Consider the following 26,194-nt stretch of genomic DNA (forward strand, 5'->3'; position numbering starts at 1 on the left):
CGCAAGGGGGCAAATATTTTTCATATAGTGTGTAGTAGTGATGGTGGTCTGACAACGTGTTTCAAACACTTAACTGCGCCAACCACAAAACCACGGCCCCGAAGGTTGCTTTAGTCCGGGAAAATCATGTAACATATTACCAGGGCAGTTTTATCAACACCCGTGCCCACCTGTTACCCCTCCCCTCCAATTTTCTCACAGACACACATTACAACTGGAAAGATGCCAAACATAACACAACACACACAAACCTACAGGCAAGTCCTTTAAATTTAAAATACAAACAAATAGCTCTGCGGCATGAAAACAAAACGTCAATGCAAGTCTAAGGTACTTGGCTCGGTGGCCAAAATCATAATTTAAAAAAATCAACAGACCCCGCGGCTGCACCAGTAATAGCCTTCCTGACTCGCACCGAGTCAACGCTAACCACTTAATCCGCGAACCCAGTTTAGGCGTGTAGGGGACAAAACACTCTGAAGTGATGAATTTTCACCCCTGCTGCATGGGGGTGACGTGTTTTGACACAATCCATTTTCTTATATCCATTCTGATGCCATCTAACACACGGTCAGCAGCAAACTGCGAGCTAACCACCAACACTCTCAAAACCCTTTGCCTGCGTGTACAGCGTCAGCAATGAAAGAGTAACAATGTGCAACGTAAGAATCATAACAACCAATCAGATTTGTTCTACCATGCCAGTTTTAGTAATGATTTATGTGAAATGTCTTTTTGTGCAAAGCGCAACCACTTAATATTTCGTATTTGAAAATGCAAATTATTAATACGTCTATAATACATTATATTTTCATAAGAAAACAATTAAGTGATCTGAGTCTCCATTGAGGGGGCGGGGCTGTAGCCACGAGGGGGCAACGCCCCCTTTCGCCCCCCCACGGTGCCGGGCCTGTGCTGGGGTTGTTGAACACAAACTCACTGGAGTTTTGTCTGAACAAAATCCATGTCTGTACCCAACAACGTCAGCTGAGCCCTCTTCTCAATGAAAATTCTCACACCGTCCTGGACCACCTCTTCATCTGACTTCTCCTTTTCCTTGGTTTTGTCGAGTGTGTAAGTGAGGCCATTGCATCCTCTGGTCTGGACACCAATCTTGAGCCCGATATAGTCAGGCTTATCCTTTAACAGCAGCTTGACCCTATTTACCACTGCAGGTGTCAGCATCAAAGCAGCTCTTCTTGATAAAATCTTTCGCCTGCTAACCACCTTTAGTTAACCTGTTTCACCTACTAACCAGTAGTTCTGACTATAGACAGAGAGAGAGAGAGAGAGAGAGAGGGAGGGAGCAAGAGAGAGAGGGAGGGGAAGCAAGAGAGAGAGGGAGGAGAGAAAGAGAGGGAAAGAGAGAGTGTTTGGTAATCTGCAAATTGAGCAAATGCAGGTTCTGCCATTTTTGTTCTCAGGTCTTGAACATACAGGAATTTTTTGCCTCAGGGTCTGGGATAGTCAGATCCACTATTGACACTCATTCTTGATCCAGTATCCACACAAACATAGAGTGCTTTTAATGATAGTGTGGTGAACTTTGCTCTTGATATTACACAACGTTGGAAGTTTGCTGATTGTGAACAAACTGCCAAATATGGAGATTCTGTACGCTGCGCTTGCAATTTTGAGCTTGATTTTCATGTTGTTTTTTCGAAAATTTCCTTATTTCCTGCATGACTGCATGTTCGTAATGAAAACTCTCAGGATCAGGTCCAAGCGCATGAAGTTCCGGAAGAGAGTTCCGTTCTACACAGTGCTCGACTGCTTTCTGGATGCAGTACACAGACACCCACACAAACCCTTTATTATTTTTGAGGATGATGTCTACACGTGGGCGGCACGGTGGTGTAGTGGTTAGCGCTGTCGCCTCACAGCAAGAAGGTCCTGGGTTCGAACCCCGGGTCCGGCGAGGGCCTTTCTGTGTGGAGTTTGCATGTTCTCCCCGTGTCCGCGTGGGTTTCCTCCGGGTGCTCCGGTTTCCCCCACAGTCCAAAGACATGCATGTTAGGTTAACTGGTGACTCTAAATTGACCGTAGGTGTGAATGTGAGTGTGAATGGTTGTCTGTGTCAGCCCTGTGATGACCTGGCGACTTGTCCAGGGTGTACCCCGCCTTTCGCCCGTAGTCAGCTGGGATAGGCTCCAGCTTGCCTGCGACCCTGTAGAAGGATAAAGCGGCTAGAGATAATGAGAGAGATGAGAGAATGTCTACACGTATCTGCAGGTGGACCACTGGAGCAACAGGGCAGCACACGCACTGCGTAAACACGCCAACCTGCGAGAGGGCGATATAGCCACACTGCTCATTGACAATGAACCAAACTTCATTTTCCTCTGGCTCGGGCTGATGAAGATCGGATGTTCTACATCGCTTCTCAACACCAACATTCGGGGCAAATCACTCATGCACTGCTTCACGTGTTGTGAGGCGAAAGTGCTGATAGCAGGGGCAGGTAATACACAAGGTTTTATGTGAAATGTAATGTTATGTTCCTACAAAAACAACATCCATTCTAATAAGACATCTTGATCAGTTGATTAGCTAGCATTTATGGGGGGGGGGGGGGGGGGGGGTTAGCCACTCTTCTTAGTCTGTTCGAGTCTTAAAATGAATTTTTATTAAAACACTTCTATTTTCAGATACACAGATTGGTATTTGGCATATCAGATGCTCACTGGCCGTGCTGGGAACATTGTGCATGCATAGGCTCATCTGAGTTTCCAAATCTGTCATTGTTTAACTCTTGCATATTTTCAATCATTAAAAAGCTTATAATCTCTGCGTTCCAAAGAAATGTATCTGGTTAACATCTGTTCAGTACTTTGGGAGTAACAGCAGGTTGAAGTTGGTACAACAGAGTAAAAACTCTGATTGCATGATGTCAGGAAACTTAGTCGAGGACCTGGCTTAGACATTGTAGAAACTGCCCAGATGTGGGTGGAGCACAGAAGCACAGCAGACTGTTATTAGCTTCAAATTAAGTTTAATTGGCTTTTCAGCAAAATCTTTATGTTTGGGACATACATGGACATTCAGATACACACACACATAGACACCGTGGTATTCTGGTCCAAAATCTCCCTTCCTCTATTCGTCTCACTACTTTTATGGGGCGCCATCACTATAAGAGACACACAAACACATGTTAATTGACAACAGGTGTAACGATTCAACCACTTACCTTCCCTGACTCTGCCCTCCATTCACAGACTGACGCTCGGCCATGCCCCCACTGCCACATACCCCCACTGCCTGACTCAGGCCGGGGAGCCATCCAGCCTGCAGCGGACTCCCCCTCTCCCCTTGACGGGACAGGAAGTCCACCGCCACCACCATCTGTGTCCCTGGCCTGTCGACCCCCTCAAATTTGAATGGCTAGAGGGTGAGATACCAACAGGTGATCCGTGTGTTGGCATCCTTCATGTGGTGGAGCCACTAGAGAGGCACGTGGTCTGAACAGAGGGTGACAGGGCATCCCAGTAGGTAGTACCAGAGAGCGAGGATCACCACTTGATGGCTAGGCACTCTTTCTCTATCATGCTGTACCTTGCTTCACACATTGACAGCTTCAGGCTAATGTACAGCACTGGACGTTCCTCCCCCTCCAACTTCTGGGACAGAATGGCCCCCAGCCCTCTGTCTGATGCGTCAGTCTGCAAAATAAAGGGGAGAGAGAAGTCAGGGGAGTGCAAAAGTGACCCACCACACAGTGCAGCCTTTACCCTAGAAAAACCCTGTTGGCATTGCTCCATCCACTGGACTGGATCTGGTGCTCCCTTTTTAGTGAAATCAGTCAGTGGGCTGGTGACATCCGAATAATTAGGTATGAACCTCCGATAATAGCCAGCCAGCCCCAGGAACTGTCTCACCCCCTTTTTGGTCTTGGGCCTTGGGCAGGCCACAATCACTGCAGTCTTGTTAATTTGGGGATGCACCTGCCCATGACCCAAGTGGAAACCCAGATACTGTAATTCCACCCGCCCAATTGCACACTTTTTTGGGTTAGCTGTGAGACCTGCATGCCTCAGCGACTTTAGGATGGCCCTAAGGTGTTCGAGGTGCCATGGCCAGTCATTGCTATGGATGATAATATCATCGAGATACACGGCTGTATAGGTGGCGTGGGGGTAGAGAACCCTGTCCATGAGCCGCTGGAACGTCGCAGGAGCCCCAAACAACCTAAAAGGAAGTGTGATGAATTGGTGTAACCCAAACGGTGTGGAAAAGGCCATTTTCTGGCGCTGCTCTGCTGGCGACACGCATATCTGCTCTGATAATCCTCAGCGTTTTTTTTTTTTGTTTGTTTGTTTGTCATTTGATGTTATGTGGATAAAAGAAACAAAAGCAGCTGAGTCCTGGCCAAAAGGGGCTTGCAGTAGTACATTTCCCGGTACCTACTTGACAAAGTTTTCACTTTTTATTGGACTGTGTTTGTTTGTGCGAACAATGGACATGCGGCTAGCATGATGTTACAACACACCTGTTGTCTATGATCACAAAACTCTCCTAGCCCTCCAGACTACATCAAGAAATTCCGCTCACATATCCCCGGCACTATTGGCTGATGTACCAAAAGAATTGGAAAGAAAGTCACATCGCCTGTGGAGTAAACAGGCCAGATTGCTTCTTCCGACCCTCGGCAAAGGTCAACCAACCCCGAGGAGGAAGCGAGGGAGACGGGGCGGCATTAGGAGGAAACTGCGGCAGAGGAAATTTAGACCAGCATTATCCCCCATGATTCTAGTGAACCTACGGTCCATACAAAACAAGATTGACGAAATAAGAACATACGCCAGGTACTCTGTTGAATTCCGCGAAGCAGCTTTGCTTTACTTTACTGAAACTTGGCTGCACGCTGGTGTACCAGACTCCCTCTATAATATTGAAGGGTTTTCACTCGTTCGCGCAGACAGAAATAAAAACTCGGGGAAAGCTAGAGGGGGCGGTGTCTGTGCATACATCAATGAACGGTGGTGCCGTCAGTATTCAGTAAAACAGACAACTTGTAACAGTGACTTTGAACTGTTGGCTATGGGGCTAAGACCTTTTTACCTCCCATGAGAATTTGGCTGCATCTTGCTATTTGTGGTTTATGTCCCACCCAGCAGCAAAATGCACCGTGCTGCAGCTGCAATAGCAGATAGTGTATGCAATCTGCAGCAACAGTTTCCTGAAGCCCCTGCCATTATCTTAGGTGATCTGAACACTTGCAGCCTAAAGAAAGCTCTGCCAGGGTTTCATCAGGTTATTAAGTGCAAAACAAGGAAAGAAAATTTATTGGACAAATGTTGCACAAACATAAGCAATGCATATACATCTAGAAGTAAACCACCAGTGGCAAACTCTGATCACAATGTGATACACCTTATCCCAACTTATCGGACTAAATTGAAAAGCTGTAAGCCTCAGAAAAAATTGATACCAGTGTGGACTAAAGACAACAAAGACACTGGGTGCTTGTTTTGATTGCACTGACTGGGAGGTGCTAAGGGAAAACACTCTGGACTTAGCTTGCATTGTTACAACAGATTACATAAACTTCTGTGTTGAATCCATAATCCCAACAAAAACTGTCAAGGTGTACCCCAACAATAAAACATATATAACAAAGGACATTAAACAAATAATGAATGAAAGGAAATTGGCTTTCAAACAAAATGATACCCAGGAGCTGAGGAGGAAAGACAAGGAACTTAGGGGGAGGATAAGGAAGACAAAGGACACGCACAGAAAACATCTGGAGGAACTGTTTAAGACCAATGATTCAAGGAAAATGTGGAGTGTCATGAAAAACATGGCAGGGATGCCAAGCAAACACCGCAAGCCCTTTACAACAACTGATGAGCTGGTGTCTGCTGTGGAGTTGAACTCTTTTTTCACTAGATTTGAAGTGCCCGGGACTGAGGAAAGTTGCACAGACATCCTTAAGTCAGTCACTGTACACCCAGATGACAGAGTACACATATCAGTACAGTAGGTGGCCCAGGCGTTCCGACATCTTAACGCACGGAAGTCTAAGGGCCCAGATAACATCACAGCCTCTGTTCTGAAGACGTACAGCAAAGAGCTGGCCCCTGCGTGGCAGCCCATCTTCCAACAATCACTGGATACACACACTGTCCCCACTGCTTGGAAAATGTCACATGTGATCCCACTTCCAAAAAAAGTGCCCAAAGGAGTGCAACGATTTCAGACCTGTGGCTCTGACGTCCATTCTGATGAAGTCACTGGAACGAATCATTTGCCCCTTGCTCTCCAGGTCAGTGCAGAGCAAATTGGACCAATATCAGTTTGCCTACAAGTGTGGCCGCAATACTGAAGATGCCGTTGCTACTCTTACACACATTGTTTTAAAACACTTGGACTCACCAAATCATAAACCATATGCCAGAGCACTGTTTACTGATTATTCCTCTGCTTTCAATACCATCAGACCGGACTTACTTCTCTCAAAAATGCAGCAGCTAGACATTAATCCTTATCTTATTCATTGGTACCACTCTTTTCTAATCCATAGGCAACAGCTGGTCAGAATCAACAACACGCTTTCCCCTGTGGTCACAACGAGCAGTGGAGCACCACAAGGATGCGTGAGCTCTCCTCTGCTCTTCACAATTTATACCAATGATTGTACCATCAATACCCCCGACCAGTATCTCATCAAATTCTCTGATGATATGGTACTGCTGGCGTTGATGACAGAGGAGATGCAGCCTGACCTCAACTATGAGAGTGTGAGAAGAGTGGTCCAATGGGGTGAGCAGAATGCCCTCACTTTGAATCCCATCAAAATGGAGGAGGTCATTTTTGGCGCAGTTCAACATACACCAGCCCCAGTCATAATTCAGGACAAACCCATAACACAGTCAGCATTTTTTAAATATCTAGGAGTATATGTGGACAGTGTCTTCTCCTGGTCACAGCATGTGGACTTCATTTGCAACAAAGTTCAGCAGAGAATATACTTTCTAAGAAGACTGAGATCCTTTGGCACCAGCAAGGCGATCTTATATCAATTCTTCACATCCACAATACAAAGCATTTTACAATATGGGGGGGGGGCAGTCTGGTTCTGTGGCCTCTCAATCCAACTAAAAAACAGGATACTCAGACTTCTGAATATTTGCTCAAAACTAGTAGGCCACACTTTGGAGGGAATTTTTTTGGACAGTTGCACTAAACACACACTCAGGATGGCAGAGCAGATTGCTCTGGACCCTTCCCATGTGCTGAATCAGGAGTACGAGCTCCTCCCTTCTGGAAGACATTTCAGAATGCCTAGCTGCCAAAGAAACAAATATAAACACTCTTTTCTCCCTCATTCTATATCACTGCTCAACCAAAGGAGAACAAAATAGCCCTCATACACATTTACATGGAATACATATTTCATTCAATATTATATTACACACCCCAGGAACATTTAAGGTTTTTAATTTATTGGACTGTGCTGCCCTAATAGCTTATGGACCTAGATGCATGACCGGACTCTGTAGGCCATACTGTGTTTTTATGTGTCTTTTATTGTGCGTGGATTGTGGATTGTGGAGAAGTGTAATGCAAGACAAATTTCTGTGCAAACAGACATTAAAGTACCCCTCCTAGAACTGCCACCTTATTGTGGTGGAGGGGTTTGTGTGCTTGAATGATCCTAGGAGCTATGTTGTCGGGGGCATTATGCCCCTGTCAGGGTTTCCCAAGGCAGACAGGTCCTAGGTGACAGGCCAGACCAAGAGCAGTTCACCAAAACCCTTATGGAGAAACCATCAAGGACCGTGACGTCGCCTGGTATGGCACAGCCGGGGCCCCACCCTGGAGCCAGGCCTGGGGTTGGGGCTCGTATGCAAGCGCTTGGTAGCCGGGCCTTTGCACATGGGGCCCGGCCGGGCTCAGCCCGAAGAGGTGACGTGGGCCCGACCTCCTGTGGGTTCACCACTCACAGAGGTAGCAGTAGGGGACTGGTACAGTGTGGATTGGGTGGCAGTCGAAGGCAGGGGCCTCGATGACCTGATCCCCGGACACAGCGGCTAGCTGTTGGGACATGGAATGTCACTTCACTGGGGGGGAAAGAGCCTGAGCTTGTGTGGGAGGTTGAGAGGTACTGGCTAGAGATAGTCAGGCTCACCTCCATGCACAGCTTGGGCTCTGGAACCCAGCTCCTCGAGAGGGGCTGGACTCTCCACTTCTCTGGAGTCACCCACGGTGAGCAGCGGCGGGCTGGTGTGGGCTTGCTTATAGCTCCCCAGCTCAGCTGCCATGTGTTGGAGTTTACCCCAGTGAACGAGAGGGTTGCCTCTCTGCGCCTTCGGATTGGGGAGAGGGCTCTTGCTGTTGTTTGTGCCTACGGGCCGAATAGCAGTATAGAGTATCCGGCCTTCTTGGAGTCCCTGGGAGAGGTACTGAGGGGTGCTCAGACTGGGGACTCCATTGTGTTACTGGGGGACTTCAATGCTCACGTGGGCGATGACAGTGACACCTGGAGGGGCGTGGTTGGGAGGAACGGCCTCCCCGATCTGAACCCGAGTGGTGTTTTGTTATTGGACTTCTGTGCTAGTCATGGTTTGTCCATAATGAACACTATGTTCGAGCATAGGGGTGTCCATAAGTGCACGTGGCACCAGGACACCTTAGGTCGGAGGTCAATGATAGACTTTGTTGTCGTTTCATCTGATCTCCAGCCCTATGTCTTGGACACTTGGGTGAAGAGAGGGGCCGAGCTGTCAACTGATCACCACCTGGTGGTGAGTTGGATCCGCTGGCGGAGGAGGAAGCTGGACAGACCTGGCAGGCCTAAACGTATGGTGAGGGTCTGCTGGGAACATCTGGCCGAGCACTCTGTTGGGGAGGTCTTTAACTCCCACCTCCGGGAGAGCTTTTCCCAGCTTCCAAGGGAGGCGGGGGACATTGAGTCTGAGTGGACCATGTTCTCTACCTCCATTGTGGACGCAGCTGTTTGGAGCTGTGGCCGCAAGGTCTCCAGTGCCTGTAGTGGTGGCAATCCCCGAACCCGGTGGTGGACAGCGGAAGTAAGGGATGCTGTCAAGCTGAAGAAGGAGTCCTATTGGGCCATGTTGACCTCCGGGACCCCTGAGGCAGCTGACGGGTATCGGCAGGCCAGGCGTGCTGCAGCTCGGGCAGTTGTGGAGGCAAAAACTCGGAACTGGGAGGAGTTCGGGGAAGCCATGGAGAAGGACTATCGGTCGGCCTCGAAGAAATTCTGGCAAACCGTCTGGTGCCTCAGGAGGGGGAAGCAGTACTCTGCCAACACTGTTTACAGTGCAGGTGGGGAGCTGTTGACCTCGACTGGGGACATTGTCGGGAGGTGGAAGGACTACTTTGAGGATCTCCTCAATCCCACCATCATGTCTTCCATTGAGGAGACTGAGGCTGATGACTCAGAGGTGGACTCGTCCATTACCCAAGCCGAAGTCACTGAGGTGGTTTGCAAGCTCCTCGGTGGCAAGGCACTGGGGGTGGATGAGATCCGCCCTGAGTATCTCAAGTCTCTGGATGTTGTGGGGCTGTCTTGGTTGACACACCTCTGCAACATCACGTGGCGGTCGGGGACAGTGCCTCTGAAGTGGCAGACTGGGGTGGTGGTCCCTCTTTTTAAGAAAGGGGACTGGAGAGTATGCTCCAATTATAGGGGAATCACACTTCTCAGCCTCCCGGGGAAAGTTTACTCTAGGGTACTGGAGAGGAGAATTCGACCAATAGTCGAACCTCGGATCCAGGAGGAACAATGCGGTTTTCGTCCTGGTTGCGGAACACTGGACCAGCTCTATATCTTCATAGGGTGCTCGAGGGTTCATGGGAGTTTGCCCAACCAGTCCACATGTGCTTTGTGGATCTGGAGAAGGCATTCGACCGTGTCCCCTGTGGTATTCTGTGGGGGGTGCTTCGGGAGTATGGGGTTCGGGGCTCTTTGCTAAGGGCTGTCCGGTCCCTGTACGAACGGAGCAGGAGTCTGGTTCGCATTGCCGGCAGTAAGTCAGACCTGTTCCCAGTGCATGTTGGACTCCGGCAGGGCTGCCCTTTGTCACCGGTTCTGTTCATAATTTTTATGGACAGAATTTCTAGGCACAGCCAGGGGCCAGAAGGAATCCTGTTTGGGAACCACAGGATTTCATCTCTGCTTTTTGCGGATGATGTTGTTCTGTTGGCTTCTTCAAACCAGGACCTCCAGCATGCACTGGGGCGGTTTGCATTCGAGTGTGAAGCGGCTGGGATGAGAATCAGCACCTCCAAGTCTGAGGCCATGGTTTTTGACTGGAAAAGGGTGGCTTGCCCTCTCCAGGTTGGTGGAGAAGTCCTGCCTCAAGTGGAAGAGTTTAAGTATCTCAGGATCTTGTTCACGAGTGAGGGAAGGATGGAGCGTGAGATTGACAGGTGGATCGGTGCAGCCTCCGCAGTGATGCGGTCGCTTTACCGGTCCGTCGTGGTGAAGAAGGAGCTGAGCCAAAAGGCGAAGCTCTCAATTTACCGGTTGATCTATGTTACGACTCTCACCTATGGTCATGAGCTTTGGGTAATGACCAAAACAACAAGATCGCGGATACAAGCAGCCGAAATGAGTTTCCTTCACAGGGTGGCTGGGCGCTCCCTTAGAGATAGGGTGAGAAGCACAGTCACTTGGGAGGAGCTCGGAGTAGAGCCGCTGCTCCTCCACATCGAGAGGAACCAGCTGAGGTGGCTCGGGCATCTTTTTCGGATGCCTCCTGGACGCCTCCCTGGGGAGGTGTTCCAGGCATGTCCCCCCAGGAGGAGGCCCCGGGGAAGACCCAGGACATGCTGGAGGGACTATGTCTCTCGGCTGGCCTTGGAACGCCTCGGTGTTCTTCCCGAGGAGCTGACCGAGGTGTCTGGGGAGAGGGAAGTTTGGGCTTCCATGCTTAGACTGCTGCCTCCGCAACCCGGTCCTGGATAAAGTGGAAGAAGACGAGACAGACTTTAAAGTATTATCTTATCTTATCTTACCTTCTCTCGGGATAGAGGAGTCAAGGGGATCTGCCAATATTCCTTTGTTAAATCCAGTGTCAAATAAAAATGAGAAGTGCCTAATCAATCAGCAGCTCATCAATGAGAGGCATTGGGTATGCATCGAATTTAGACACTGCATTGACCTTTCTATAGTCCACACAGAACCGGACTGACACATTGGTCTTGGGGACCAGGACCACTGGGCTTCTCCTGTCACTGTGGGACTCCTCGATTATGTTCATTTCGAGCATGGCCTTGAGTTCATCCCGGACCACCTTTTTGTGTTTGGGCAGGCGGTAAGGGCAGCTGCACACTACTACCCCCGGGGGCGTCTCATTGTGGCGTTCTATGAGGTGGGTATGACCGGGAAGGGGTGAAAACATGTCGGAAAATTCCTTCTGCAACTGGGCTACCTCTGCGAGTTGGGCTGGGGAGAGGTCTCTGGCCCCAGCTCCGCCTTCTCTAGGATTACTGACACCAACACCATGGGGACCTCTTCATTCCAGTGTTTTAACAGATTGAGGTGGTAAATTTGCAATGCCCCACCCCTGTCCATTTGCCTCACCTCATAGTCAACGTCCCTGACTCACCATGTGACCTTGAAGGGCCCTTGCCACTTGGTGATTAATTTGGAGCTCAACGTGGGCAATAATATGAGCACTTTGTCTCCCGGTGTGAACTATCTAAGGCATGTGCCCCTGTCATACAGTTGGACTTGACGTTCTTGCACCTGCCGCAAATTCTCCTGGGTTAAGTGCGTGAGTGTGTGGAGTTTGGCGTGCAAGTTGAGAATATATTGAATTTCGTTCTTACTAGGTGAAGGTCCCCTCCTCCCAATTTTCATGTAGCATGTCCAAAATGCCATGCGGCTTATGCCCATATAATAATTCAAATGGTCAAAAACCTGTGGAGGCTTGCGGGACCTCTTGTACTGCAAATAACAGGGGCTCGAGCCATTTATCCCAATTATGTGCATCCTCACTTACAGTACGAACTTCCGAATTATATTTTTGAGGCCTCGATTAAAACATTCCACTAAGCCATCAGTTTTTGGGTGATAGACACTGGTGTGGATAGGCTTAATCCCCAGTAACCCATAAAGTTTGCGCAGTGTGCGTGACATGAATGTAGTGCCTTGGTCTGTCAGGATTTCTTTCGGAATCCCAACCCAGGAGATAAAGCGGAAGAGTGCTTCCGCAATACTACGTGCTGAGATGGAGAGGCACTGCTTCCAGATGTCGTGTTGCATAGTCCACCAGAACTAAAATAAAGCAATATTCCCGTGCTGACTGATCTAATGGCCTGACGAGATCCATCCCAAGTCTTTCCAAAGGGGTCTCGATCAAAGGGAGAGGATGCAAAGGTGGTTTTGGAGTGGCCACGGGATTTACTAATTGGCATTTGCGGCACGCCGCACACCACTGATGGACATCCCTGTGAATTCCGGGACATTATTCGGGCTAGTGTTTTGTCCTGCCCTAAGTGTCCGGCCATGGGATTAAAGTAAGCCTCCTGGAATATGAGTTCCCGGCAGCTCTTTGGGATTAATAACCGTATTATCTTTTCGCCAGTTTGAGTGTCCTGCGTCACTTGGTATAACCTATCCTTAATAACAGAAAAGTAGGGGAAAGCCGGCGTAGCATTTGGCTGGAGAATTTGACCATCGATTACTCTCACTTGGTCAAAGACATGCTGCAGAGTCTCCTCTCATGACTGCTCTAATGGGAAATCCTCAAGGGAATCCCCAAGAGAGGGAGGAGGCACGGGGTGCTCCTCACTCCTCTTATCACCCTGACGTGGTGCTGATGTAGACGGCTCTGTGACAGCTTCTCCTGCCAATGCAAGTCCAGGGTCTTCCCAAGACAGACACACTTCTTACTATGTGTGTCATTAACTCCTTAAATCCTGGCCAATCAGTCCCCAAAATCAGTGAGTGGGTGAGATGAGGGTTAACCGCCGCCTTTACACTATGCTTTTCTCCCCAAAATAGAATGTGGACGGACACTAAAGGGTAGCTGTGAACATCCCCATGCACACACAACACCTTCACCACCTGTGCTGTCCCCAATGCCTCACCTTGCACCAGGCTTTGGTGGACTGAGGTCTGGTTACAGCTGGAATCCACCAAGACCTGGTATGTATCCCCTTGGACACTTACCAGTATATGATATGCTCCGGCCCTCTGCACTGGTGTTATGGACATCACTCACCTGGGGGGGGGGAGAAGACACAGACAAGGAAGGGGAAAATGGGAGGACACCACGGGTGCATCAGGCTGACTGGGGGGGAGCCGGCCCCTGCCTCCATGGTGGGGGAACAGGGTGAGGACAGGGAGCAGAAGGAGAGGGAGAGAGAGAGGCAAGAGGAGAAGGAGAAGCATGTCTTCTTGCTGTCAGAACTGCCGCCATGTGGTCCTCTGCCAGCTCGATGGCTTGATCCAGCGACGCCAGGTGAAGACACTGGACCCACTCCACTGTTCCTTCCGGAAGTTGCACTATGAATTGTTCCAGTGTCACCAGGTCAATAATTCCCTCGGCGTTGCAGTCGTCTGCCCTCAGCCACCGCCGGCAGGCGTCCCGGAGTTGTTAGCTGAACATGAATGGCCGGCCGACCTCCTCCAAGCACAGCGAGCAGAAGCGCTGCTGCTGTTGCTCCAGTGAGCATCCGATATGCTGGAGGATGGCTCTTCTGAGGTCTGCGTATATGAGCCGGCTGTTGGCGGGGAGCTGGAGAGTGGCAAGCTGTGCCTCACTGGTTAGCAGGGGGAGGAGGCCACTGCGCACTGCTTGACCGGCCAACCCCACAGCTCCGCTGCTTGCTCAAGGAGCGCGAGGAATGCTTCTGGATCATCGTGCGGACCCATCTTTGTTAGGGTGAGGTGGGGAGGGTCCACTCTGGTGACAGTTGTGGACCCCGCTGATGTGAGCAGGTGCTGAAACCCCTGGCAGTCTTCTTGTTGGGCCAGCATCAAGGCTTCGAACCATTGTTCCTGCTCCTTTTGGAGAGCAATCAGTGTTGATGCTGGTTCTGCTGTGCTGAGACGAGGGCATGGATGAGATCTTTAAATGGCGAGGACTCCATGGAGTTGTTCCCTTCTGCACTGCTGTGTTTCGGCACCACTGTAGAAACTGCCCGGATGTGGGTGGAGCACAGAAGTACGGCAGGCTGTTATTAGCTTCAAATTCAGTTTAATTGACTTTTCAGCACAAATCTTTACATTCAGGACATACATGGACATTCAGATACACACAGACACCATCATGTTCTGGTCCAAAATCTCTCTTCCTCTATTCCTTTCACTCCTTTTATGAGGCGCGGTCACTACAAGAGACACACAAACACACGTTAATTGACAACAGGTGTAGCAATTCAACCACTCACCTTCCCTGACTCCACCCTCCATTTACAGACCGATGCTCGGCCATGCCCCCGCTGTCATAGACATGCATGCACAAAATTTAGGAGAGGATAACTCAACTGTTATAGGCTAATTTGACCCCAAGGAATAACTTGGGATGTGTGCCAAACTCACTATACGGGGCAAACAGCCTGAAAATTACCAATCCAAGATGGCTGTTGGTAACCATATTGAAAATATAAATATTTGCGCCACTCCCCACAGAAGTATGTGTAATGCTTAATTTTATGGGTTTTTGAGGTGGGGAATCCATTAGTGACATCATTTTCGTGATTGAAGGACAAGGGAACAAGTTTGGGTCAAGGTCAAAATTCACCAAAAATGACCAAAATTGCACTTTCACAGAAAACATGAGAAAAACAGAATAACCCTACCTCAAACATGAAATCATGGAATTGGGAGACCTATGCACATAATTTAGGGAAGTATAAGAAAGCAAGCATTTGATTAAGATAAAAAAATTGTATTTTCAATCATGCTATTATGATCAATGGAATGTTAAAGAGAAAAACACAAAACTTATTACTTTAGTAGGCAGCAATATCTTGAGAGCCTAAATGTTTAACAGCCAACAAAACAACTTTTAACATCACATTATTATTGTTTATGTTCCAGAGTCAGGAACATGAAGAGTAACACAACAGTGTCCAGGTATCATTATGAGGATGATGAGCATTGTTCAGGCAGTGATAGGGTTTTTGCAATGATCACCTCCCTTGCATTTGCAGTACTTTCAGCAATGGATCCCAGCTACCCGGCAGGGACACCCATTCTTGCAAGCACACTTGTCACACATGCAGGGATCTGGCAGGCCTTCTGGTTCTGAGATCACAATCTCAGGGACTAATAAAATGCTTCTTCTTACAAAACCATAAAACTCTGCATTCATAATCAAGGTGGCATCTCTAAACTGGGGCTTGGACCCAGAGCTGCTGTTGGTAATAGCTGCTAAGGATATGTTTCCTTGCATTAGTTGAGGTGCAAGGGGTTCGCTCAAAGTCCATCTTGATGATACTGCAGTCAAATGCAGCAAGATGCAGGTCATCAAATGTCTGCAGGTCTGTTGATAATTGAGACACTTGACCAAGAATGCTTCTGTATTGCACTATCTGTTAGCTGCAGACAGTCAAAATTCAAGATCAGAGAGGAATTTCCTGGTTTGTGGACAGTGTTCAGTGCTGCAAGTTTAGTTGATATCTTGTTGGTTGTATCGCACCCAGTCAGTGCATGGAGTGCTGGGAGACACTTTGTGAGCTCATCTCCCAGTGCTAGCAGTCAGAATATACTGCACAATTTGAAAGACTACATCAGTCTTCTGCTGAGATGTGGTTTTCCCCTTGAACATATAGGAGCAAAACTCATCTGATCTTGGTGGTCGGTTCTTAATGAATTTGTCCTTCGACAGTTGGAGGTCTTGGGGCTCACAGAAACACCTCTGCAGTCCAAAGCTGTATTCCTTCATCTCCTGCACCAGCTCAGTTGCAACCTGTTGGAAAAGTGAAACTCTCAGAGACTCTACCAAAACCTCCAGAGAACTTTTGCTAGAAAGTATCATCTGGGGTAGTCGCTTGTTACTTGGGTATGTAAAGCAGACAGCATCACCATACAGCTTGGTGATAAGCTGCTTTACTGGTCTGGTTGACACTATTCCATTTGAACCTTCATTTAGCCTATCTCTGATGGAAGTTAGACTGTGTGCTGATGAACTGAAATCAAGACCAAGGGTTAAAAACCTAGCCTTGAAGGAATCGTCTCCAGCTGTTACTGAATCCTACATTTCGAGGTTTTTCAGTATTTCATCAATTTTAGCAATATATTTGTAACCCGGTTAAAAACATGAGGTATTAAGTGATTCTTATAGTATCATTTAGTATTCAAAGCATATAAATAATGTGATTAAAAAGACTGAAACTCATTTTTAAAAGTCATGATAAAAAGGTTCAAAGCAGTTAAAAATTATTATGTTTATTGTTTATCTAAAAGACAATGTATTACTGAAAACTGTCTAAACCAGCATTTATGGAGTTAATAACAATTGGCAGAAGCATCAGGTTTCAGGTGTTTCAGCAGGGACAAGAGAGTGAGACACAGTCTATGAGAGAGAGTGGCTAGAGTGAAGCTAAAGAGTGAGCATGACAGAGATTTTCTGTGCTAATTTGAAAGATAGGAGTGCAAAACCAGTGTGTAACTTGTGTCTTATGATTGTTTGCACGACAATCAGTGAGAAGAGTGACAAGCTGCATGTTGAGAAATGGGAGGGATTTCTACACGAAGTTCAGAGACTGTTTACATTTTGTGCTACCGCTAATGCTAATGCTTAGCCACGTGGGAGTATAAGCTTGAGTCAGTCCATTGCAAGTGAATAGACGTTTTCTCGTTAAAGTTTGACTCCATCATTTACAGTGGTGGTTGAAAGTTTGTGAACCCTTTAGAATTTTCTATATTTCTGCATAAATATGACCTAAAACATCATCAGATTTTCACACAAGTCCTAAAAGTAGATAAAGAGAACCCAGTTAAACAAATGAGACAAAAATATTATACTTGGTCATTTATTTATTGAGGAAAATGATCCAATATTACATATCTGTGAGTGGCAAAAGTATGTGAACCTCTAGGATTAGCAGTGAATTTGAAGGTGAAATTAGAGTCAGATGTTTTCAATCAATGGGATGACAATCAGGTGTGAGTGGGCACCCTGTTTTATTTAAAGAACAGGGATCTATTAAAGTCTGAGCTTCACAACACATGTTTGTGGAAGTGTATCGTGGCATGAACAAAGGAGATTTCTGAGGACCTCAGAAAAAGCATTGTTGATTCTCATCAGGCTGGAAAAGGTTATAAAACCATCTCTAAAGAGTTTGGACTCCACCAATCCACAGTCAGACAGATTGTGTACAAATGGAGGAAATTCAAGACCATTGTTACCCTCCCCAGGAGTGGTCAACCAATAAAGATCACTTCAAGAGCAAGGCGTGTAATAGTCGGCAAGGTCACAAAGGACCCCAGGGTAACTTCTCAGCAACTGAAGGCCTCTCTCACATTGGCTAATGTTAATGTTCATGAGTCCATGATCAGGATAACACTGAACAAAAATGGTGTGCATGGCAGGGTTGCAAGGAGAAAGCCACTGCTGTCCAAAAAGAACATTGCTGCTCGTCTGCAGTTTGCTAAAGATCACGTGGACAAGCCAGAAGGCTATTGGAAAGATGTTTTGTGGACAGATGAGACCAAAATAGAACTTTTTGGTTTAAATGAGAAGCATTATGTTTGGAGAAAGGAAAACACTGCATTCCAGCATAAGAACCTTATCCCATCTGTGAAACATAATGGTGGTAGTATCATGGTTTGGGCCTGTTTTGCTGCATCTGGGCCAGGACAGCTTGCCATCATTCATGGAACAATGAATTCTGAATTATACCAGCAAATTCTAAAGGAAAATGTCAGGACATCTGTCCATGAACTGAATCTCAAGAGAAGGTGGGTCATGCAGCAAGACAACGACCCTAAGCACACAAGTCATTCTACCAAAGAATGGTTAAAGAAGAATAAAGTGAATGTTTTGGAATGGCCAAGTCAAAGTCCTGACCTTAATCCAATCGAAATGTTGTGGAAGGACCTGAAGCGAACAGTTCATGTGAGGAAACCCACCAACATCCCAGAGTTGAAGCTGTTCTGTATGGAGGAATGGGCTAAAATTCCTCCAAGCCGGTGTGCAGGACTGATCAACAGTTACCAGAAACATTTAGTTGCAGTTATTGCTGCACAAGGGGGTCACACCAGATACTGAAAGCAAAGGTTCACATACTTTTGCCACTCACAGATATGTAATATTGGATCATTTTCCTCAATAAATAAATGACCAAGTATAATATTTTTGTCTCATTTGTTTAACTGGGTTCTCTTTATCTACTTTTAGGACTTGTGTGAAAATCTGATGATGTTTTAGGTCATATTTATGCAGAAGTATAGAAAATTCTAAAGGGTTCACAAACTTTCAAGCACCACTGTAAACTGTTTGAGGGGCTTATCTGCTGCTTTCAACCTGGAGACAGAGAAGAGACCCAGACAGAGCTTAGAGCAACCAGGACTTCACTCGTGAGTTCTTCTGGCAATGTGGGAGGAGAACAGAGAACCCAATGGAGTCTGTGGTGAGATGCGGATCTGATGCTGAGCTGCACCTGTGGCTGTGGGAGGAAGGACAGGACTGGAACGTTCACTCCGGCATCAGCCATTTTGTTTTGCTCGCTGACGAGTGAAGCGGCCATTGAGTTTTGGGCCACAACGAACGTGAGCACCGCATCAGGCCTGCTACTGTACATTTTAGTTTTATAATAATTTTAGTTGCTGGCTTTAGTAGACAGTGCATTAAGGTGTGTGGGCCCACAAATTATGTTTGTTTAAGTAACCTTGAAGTTGGTAAATTGAACTTTGAGTTAATCATTTGGAGGGTTTGTTACATTCTGACTCAAACAAATAACCCCAAACCCAAAATAAGGCACTCAAAACAGAAAATCATGCTCTTTACTGGAATTCATACAATTTTAACAAATACAAATTACCAAACCCAAACCCATGGCCAACGTGAAGCCTAACGCTCACGGCGCACATCACACACAAACAAAGTCCTATTAATAGGCCCAGGTGAAGGCTTCGCAGCTGGCGACATTCAGCACAATCAACTTCCAGCTCCACGCTGTCAACAGAGGCACCGCCCCTGAAACACTCGCAGGCGTCACACGCCCCCCCTTTTTTTTTTGGAAAACACAGAGCCTAAAATCGCAGTCCTCCACAGATTCCTATAGAGAGAGCAAAAGAGAGACAGGGGAACAAGAAATACAAAAACAGCAAATGATCAGACATGGGATAATGCATCGGCCACAATGTTTTCTGACCCTTTTATGTGCCTAATGTCCAAACAGTATGACTGCAAATATAAAGACCAATGCACTAAGCGCTGGTTTGGACACTTCAGCGAATTTAAGAAAACTAAAGGGTTGTGGTCAGAAAAAACAGTCAAGGACACAGCAGAACTGATGTAGACCGAAAAGTACTGCAAAGCCCATATTAAGGCCAATGTCTCTTTCTCCACCACAGAATAGTGGCGTTGGTACGAACAAAATTTTTTTGAAAAGAAATACACAGGATGGTAAATATTGTGCGTATCAGCCTGCATCAGAACAGCACCCGCTCCGACGTTGCTGGCATCAACCTGTAATACAAAGGGCTTATCAAAGCATGGAGCAGACAGAACAGGCGCAGAACAAAGTAGTGACTTAACATTTTCGAACGCCGTTTGGCAGTCAGCACCCCACACATATTTCTCCCCATCCCTCACAAGATTTGTCAATGGGGCTACCACGGTGGCAAAATTCCTACATAAACATCTGTAAAAACCCACTAAGCCCAAAAACTCATGACGGTATAAGAGTACAGACCGAATGGGGTAATAAAGGAGGAGACTTCCATAGCCCTTGAAGTTAACGGCACCTGCCAATATCCCTTTAAGAGATCAAGTTTCGTTACATATTTGGCAGACCCCACAGAGTTGACACAATCCTCGATTCGAGGTAACGGGAAACTGTCCCCTTTAGTGACACTGTTCACCTTTCAAAAATCTGTGCAAAACCTAACCGTTTTGTCTGGCTTCTCTACCAAAATGCACGGGGATGCCCATTCTGAAAACGACGGGACTGCCAGATTATTATCCAGCAAATATCGCACTTCCGACTCCAGCACTCGATGTTTTTCTGGTGACACACGATAAAAGCGTTGCCGCACCGGGGCCGAATCACTAACATCAATATCATGCTCGATCCAAGTGGTTCGAGATGGAGTATCCCCAAACAAAGCAGGAAATGCACGTACGAGGCGAATTAAATCCTCTCGTTTAGACTCTGTCAAATACGCCAGTATCCCATCCAATTTTGACAAACACTCTGAATTTTTCAAACGCCCCCGAAGAACGCCATCATTTGGGTCAAGAATTTCATGCCCACTTTCCCCAGTCAAATCCGGAGCAGAGGCTAAAACTGGGTGGGGGCACGAAGATTCATAATAGGGCTTCATTGAATTGGCGTGATACAGTGTAGATTTTTTTCGACGGGATGGAGTTGCCACTAAATAATTTTCATCGGAGATCCGGCAGATAACGGAATAGGGACCCTCAAATTTGGACTCTAATGGTGACCCACCTAACGGACAAAGCACAAGCACTTGGTCACCGACTTCAAAGGATCTACGCTTTATGGATCGATCATACAGGCATTTCATTTTCTTTTGAGAACCCTCCAAATTTGTTCTTGCTACATCCCGTGCCCTCGCCAGCCTGTCTTTAAAACCGAGTACATAACCTTCAACATTGGAGGGCGGAACAACCGATCTACCCACGTCCCCCAAAACTGACAAAAGTCCCCGCACTTTGTGTCCAAAAACCAAGTCATTTGGGCTAAACCCAGTGCTCTCCTGGATGAGCCCCCATTATTTTACATTCTGACTCAAACAAATAACCCCAAACCCAAAATAAGGCACTCAAAACAGAAAATCATGCTCTTTACTGGAATTCATACAATTTTAACAAATACAAATTACCAAACCCAAACCCATGGCCAACGTGAAGCCTAACACTCACGGCTCACATCACACACAAACAAAGTCCTATTAATAGGCCCAGGTGAAGGCTTCGCAGCTGGCGACATTCAGCACAATCAACTTCCAGCTCCGCACTGTCAACAGAGGCACCGCCCCCAAAACACTCGCAGGTGTCACAGGTTAAAAGTGTTTATATTGTTGTTTCTGCATTTATATATACTTACGGTATTTTCCTTAAAAAGAGGGATTTTTTTATTTTGAAGGTTTAAAAGAACATTCATATTTTTATTTCATTTTCTTATTTCATTAGAAATAATCATTTCTTTATTAAGTAAATAATTGAGACGTATTTTTCTAAAACCCTGTGTTGTGTTACTTTATTACTTACCTGGAAAGAGGGAATGAGTTCATTCTGAGAGAGACATATACAGACACATTTGGTTAAAAATCTTTATTAAAACTATAACTGAAGAAAGGTGATTTCATAGAATAGAATAGAATGCCTTTATTGTCACTATATGCATGTACAATGAGATTTAAAGCATCTCCAATAACTGTGCAAACAGCGTGTAGAGAGAGAGAGAGAGAGAGAGAGAGAGAGGAAGGGGGGAGAGAGGAAAAAAAAGGGGGGTAAGGTGCACAGTCTGAGGTGTATGTGTTGTGTTACACATTATGGAGTGAGGTATTGCACATATAAAGTATTGCACAGAGACAGTCACATTATAAATTATTGCATGAGAGAGTGACATTATAAGATAAAAATATTACACATTATGAAGTATTGCAAGGTAAGGTAAGGTGCACAGACTTGAGGTGTATGTGTTGTGTGTAAGGTGCACAGTCCTGAGGTGAATGTGTGTAAGGTGCACAGTCCTGAGGTGAATGTGTTGTGTGTAAGGTGCACAGTCCTGAGGTGTATGTGTTGTGTGTAAGGTGCACAGTCCTGAGGTGAATGTGTTGCGTTTCACACTATGGAGTGAGGTATTGCACATTATTAAAGTATTGCATAGAGAGTCACCTTACAAAGTACTGCACATTATAAATTCATAAAATAGTAAAATAGTAAAATAAATAGACTATAAAGTCAGAGCATATCCGAGTTCAGGGCGGTTATGGCTTTTGGAAAGAAGCTGTTTTTTAATCAATTTGTTTTTGTCCTGATGCACCTGTAGAGCCTCCCTGAGGGCAACAGGTCGAACAGATCAAAGCCAGGGTGGGAGCTGTCCTTGATAATGTTCTTAGCTCTGCTAAGGCAGCGGGAGGTGTAAATGTCCATCAGGGAGGGGAGAGGGCAGCCAATGATCTTCTGTGCTGCCTTAATTACCCTCTGGAGCCTCTCCCTGTCTACAGCAGTGCAGCTGCTGTACCATACTGTAATACAGTACGTCAGTAGGCTCTCGATGGATGAGCGGTAGAAAGTCAGCAGCAGGTTGGAGCTTAAGTTGTACTTCCTGAGGACTCTCAGGAAGTGTAGCCACTGCTGAGCCTTCTTAATGACTGCTGTAATGTTTGCTGACCAGGAGATATCAGCGGAGATGAGGACACCGAGAAACCGGAAGGTGTGGACCCTCTCCACATACACGTTGTTGATGTAGAGGGGGGCTAGGTCGGTGCTGTGCTTCCTGAAGTCAACAATGAGCTCTTTGGTTTTCTTGGTGTTCAGAGAGAGGTTATTTTCTGAACACCAGGCTGCCAACTTCAGGACCTTGTCTCTGTAGGCTGCCTTGTCTCCCTTTGAGATGAGTCTGACTACTGTGGTGTCGTCAGCAAACTTGACAATAAGGTTGTTGTTGTTGTGGGTCGGACTACAGTCATGGGTGTAGAGGCAGTACAGGAGGGGGCTCAGCACACAGCCCCTCAACGTGCGGGTGGAGGAGAAATGGGGGCCAAGTCTCACAGTCTGGGGCCGGTTAGTAAGAAAGTCCTTTAACCAGGCACATGTGAGAGGGGGGAGGCCGAGAGTGTCCAGTTTTCTAATAAGGATGTCCGGGATTATTGTATTAAAAGCTGAACTGTAATCCACAAAGACTATGCGGATGTAGCTCTGCTGCTGCTTCAGGTGATTTAGCGCAGAGTGGAAAGCTATGGCAATGGCGTCCTCTGTGGATCTGTTTGTGCGATATGCGAACTGGTAGGGGTCGAAGTCTGGGGGGAGGTGTTCCTTGATGTGCTGAAGAACTAGTCTCTCGAAGCACTTCATGATTACCGGGGTGAGGGCCACAGGACGGTAATCATTCAGGCTGTGACGGGAGACTTCTTCACCACTGGGATTATTGTTGCAGATTTTAGGCAGGGCGGGATGACTGCCTGAGCCAGGGAGAGGTTAAAGATCCTGGTGAAGGTAGGGGCGAGCTGGTGGGTGCACGCTCTAAGCACCTTACCAGGTACACCATCTGGGCCGGCAGCTTTCTTGGGGTTCACTGCCAGGAGCACCCGTCTGACACCGTGCTCCTGTACAGTGAAAGGAGTGGTGTAGGAACCGTGTGGTGGTGGGGGCAGGGCAGGAGCAGATGAGTGCTGCTGAGATGTTTCAAAGCGAGCAAAGAAGCGATTTAGCTCCTCTGCTAGCGGCACACTCCAGTCTCCTGTTGGCACATCACAGTCTCTAAAGTTTGTGATGTCCTGGATGCCCTGCCACACCTCCCGTGTGTTGTTGCTGGACAGGTGGGACTCTATGCGCAGTCTGTGGTCCACCTTGGCTTTATTTATTCCTCTTTTCAGATCAGCTCGAGCAGCTCTGTACAGAGCTCTATCACCTGACCTGAAGGCAGCATCGCGAGCCCTGAGGAGTGAGCGGACCTGGCTGGTCATCCAGGGTTTCTGGTTTGGGAAGACCCAGATGTTTTTATCCACCGTCACATTCCCGATGCAGAACGAGATATAGTCCAGCACCGTTCCTGTGAATGTCTCCAGCTCCTGGTGTTCAAATAAGTCCCAATCTGTCTGTTTAAAGCAGTCCTGTAGTTCGGAGAGTGCGTTGTCAGGCCAGGTTGTGATGGTCCTTGTGGTGGGCCTGGCTCTGCGTCTGAGGGGGGTGTAAGCTGGGGAGAGCAGGAGGGAAAGATAGTCTGACTGGCCAAGGTGGGGGAGGGGTATGGCTCTGTACGCATGCTTGATGTTGGAGTAAACATGATCCAGAGTGTTCTCCCCTCTAGTAGAACACTTAACATGTTGGTAAAACTTTGGCAGTACAGTCTTCAAGTTGGCCTTATTAAAGTCTCCTGTGATTATGTGAACACCGTCAGGGTGGGCTCGCTGCTGTTTGTTTATGGTGTTCAGCAGGAGAGAGAGCGCTGTGTTTACACTGGCGTCAGGTGGAATATACACAGCTGTGACAATCACCACAGTTAGCTCTCTCGGTAGAAAAAAAGGCCGGCATCTTACAGAAATGTACTCGAGGTCCGGGGAACAATGTTTATCTATAATTGTTCCGTTGTTACACCAATTATCATGCACGTAAATACAGAGCCCTCCGCCTCTGCTCTTACCGGAGTCCTCATTTCTGTCCCAGCGGAGCAGAGTGCGGCCTGCTAGCTGCAAGTTAGCATTGGGTATTTCCGGATGAAGCCAGGTTTCTGTGATGATTAAAACACAGCAGTCCCGAACATAGCGATTTCCAGCAAGTTGTAATTCCAGATCATCCGTTTTATGCACCAGGGATCTAGCATTGGAGAGATACAGGCTCGGTAGAGGTGGCTTGTGTGGTTGTTTTCTTAGCCTTAGCATAGCACCGGACCTGCAGCCCTGCTTCTGCTTCCTCTCCCTCCTCCGTCTGCGCCGCCTCCTAGACCCGACAACAATCCACGGAGAGCCCGGCGATCTCGCTATGTCATCTGGGATGTTATGCATGAAGAGAAAGTCACTCGAAACAGATGCCTGATGTTGGTCACCGATGGCTAAAAATGTCTGGCGGGTGTACTGGATGTTTGCAGAACTGATGTTGCACAAACAAGCAAGAAAGAAATACAAAAACAAACAAAAAAGAGCACTGAAAAGGAGAGCCGTAAGCCGCTGCAACCACGTGCGCCGCCATCATACATGAGTTAATAGGTAGGTTAAAAAACATTTCATGTGTGTGCTTTAAAGAGAAATCCAAGATAAGATTTAAAACTGAGTTAATCAGGGCTAAAAAACATTTGGTAAATACATTAAAAGAACCCAAAAGCCCTGCCCTCATCAATATGACTACTGAAGGGAGCGCTACATAAAATGGAGGCATCGCTGGGATTGTCTTGGATTTTTTGGGGACAGCACGATGGTGTAGTGGTTAACACGGTCGCCTCACAGCAAGAAGGTTCTGTGTTCGAACCCAGCAGCCGATGGGGGCCTTTCTGTGTGGAGTTTGCATGTTCTCCCCGTGTCTGCATGGGTTTCATCTGGGTGCTCCGGTTTCCCCCACAGACCAAAGACATGCGGTTAAGTTAATATGGGATTGCCTTGGGCTTCGGTGCCCTTGAGTGAGGCACCTAACTCCCAACTGCTCCCTGGGCACTGTTAGCATGGCTGCCCACTGCTCTGGGTATGTGTGTGTTCACTGTTTCAGATGGGTTAAATGCAGAGAGGAAATTTCACAAATGTGTGATGAATAAAGTTGTGCTTTCTTTCTTTTCTTTTTTCAGTTTAAAAAAAGAGTTAAAGTGATGAACTAAAGTTACTAAGCTAATTTACAAACAGTATTAAAATGGAAAAAACAGAACTAGTGTCAGAGTTAAAAAGTTGGTGCCGTGGTGAGGGTTTGGATGAGACTCATGCACTTCTGACCATCGTCCCAGAAGATGTAGAGATCAGTGAAGTGGAAGAAACACTGGAAACAATCAAGTATTAAACCTCTTCAGCCTCCTTCCTCAACCACTCCCAGTTCCCCTGCTCAGTGTCAGGCTTTTTTGGATTTTTTCGAGGATAAAATTGACAGTATTTACCAACACTTTCATTCTGAAATTCATTCTTCTGTCTCGCAAGTAGCTCTTTCTCATAAAGATGACTGTTGTCTCTCTGCTTTCTCTCCTGTTGATTCTTCTAAAGGATCAGAAATTATGACTAAGTCCTCCTCCTCCTCATGTCTGCTGGACCCTGCACCCACTGCACTTCTTAAATCCTGTGTATCCACTATCTCCCCTTATATTGCTCATATAATTAATCAGTGTTTTGCTTTAGGCACTGTTCTCATCTCCCTCAAAATTGCTTCTGTTACACCAA

At 46.9% G+C, this 26,194-nt stretch overlaps 1 protein-coding gene across 1 annotated transcript in view; it reads left to right on the top strand.

Moving 5' to 3' along the window:
• The first annotated feature begins 1,600 nt into the window (after nt 1-1,600).
• The window catches only part of LOC132887606 (long-chain fatty acid transport protein 2-like), a 59,987-nt gene continuing 35,393 nt past the window's right edge, over nt 1,601-26,194 (top strand). Inside the window, exons 1-2 of the mRNA XM_060923073.1 lie at nt 1,601-1,831; nt 2,212-2,461. Coding sequence (XP_060779056.1) covers nt 1,604-1,831; nt 2,212-2,461 — 478 coding nt within the window. The 5' untranslated portion in view covers nt 1,601-1,603. The remainder of the gene's footprint in view (nt 1,832-2,211; nt 2,462-26,194) is intronic.

The sequence above is a fragment of the Neoarius graeffei genome, chromosome 6, assembly GCF_027579695.1.
Source record: "Neoarius graeffei isolate fNeoGra1 chromosome 6, fNeoGra1.pri, whole genome shotgun sequence".
Taxonomy (NCBI): domain Eukaryota; kingdom Metazoa; phylum Chordata; class Actinopteri; order Siluriformes; family Ariidae; genus Neoarius; species Neoarius graeffei.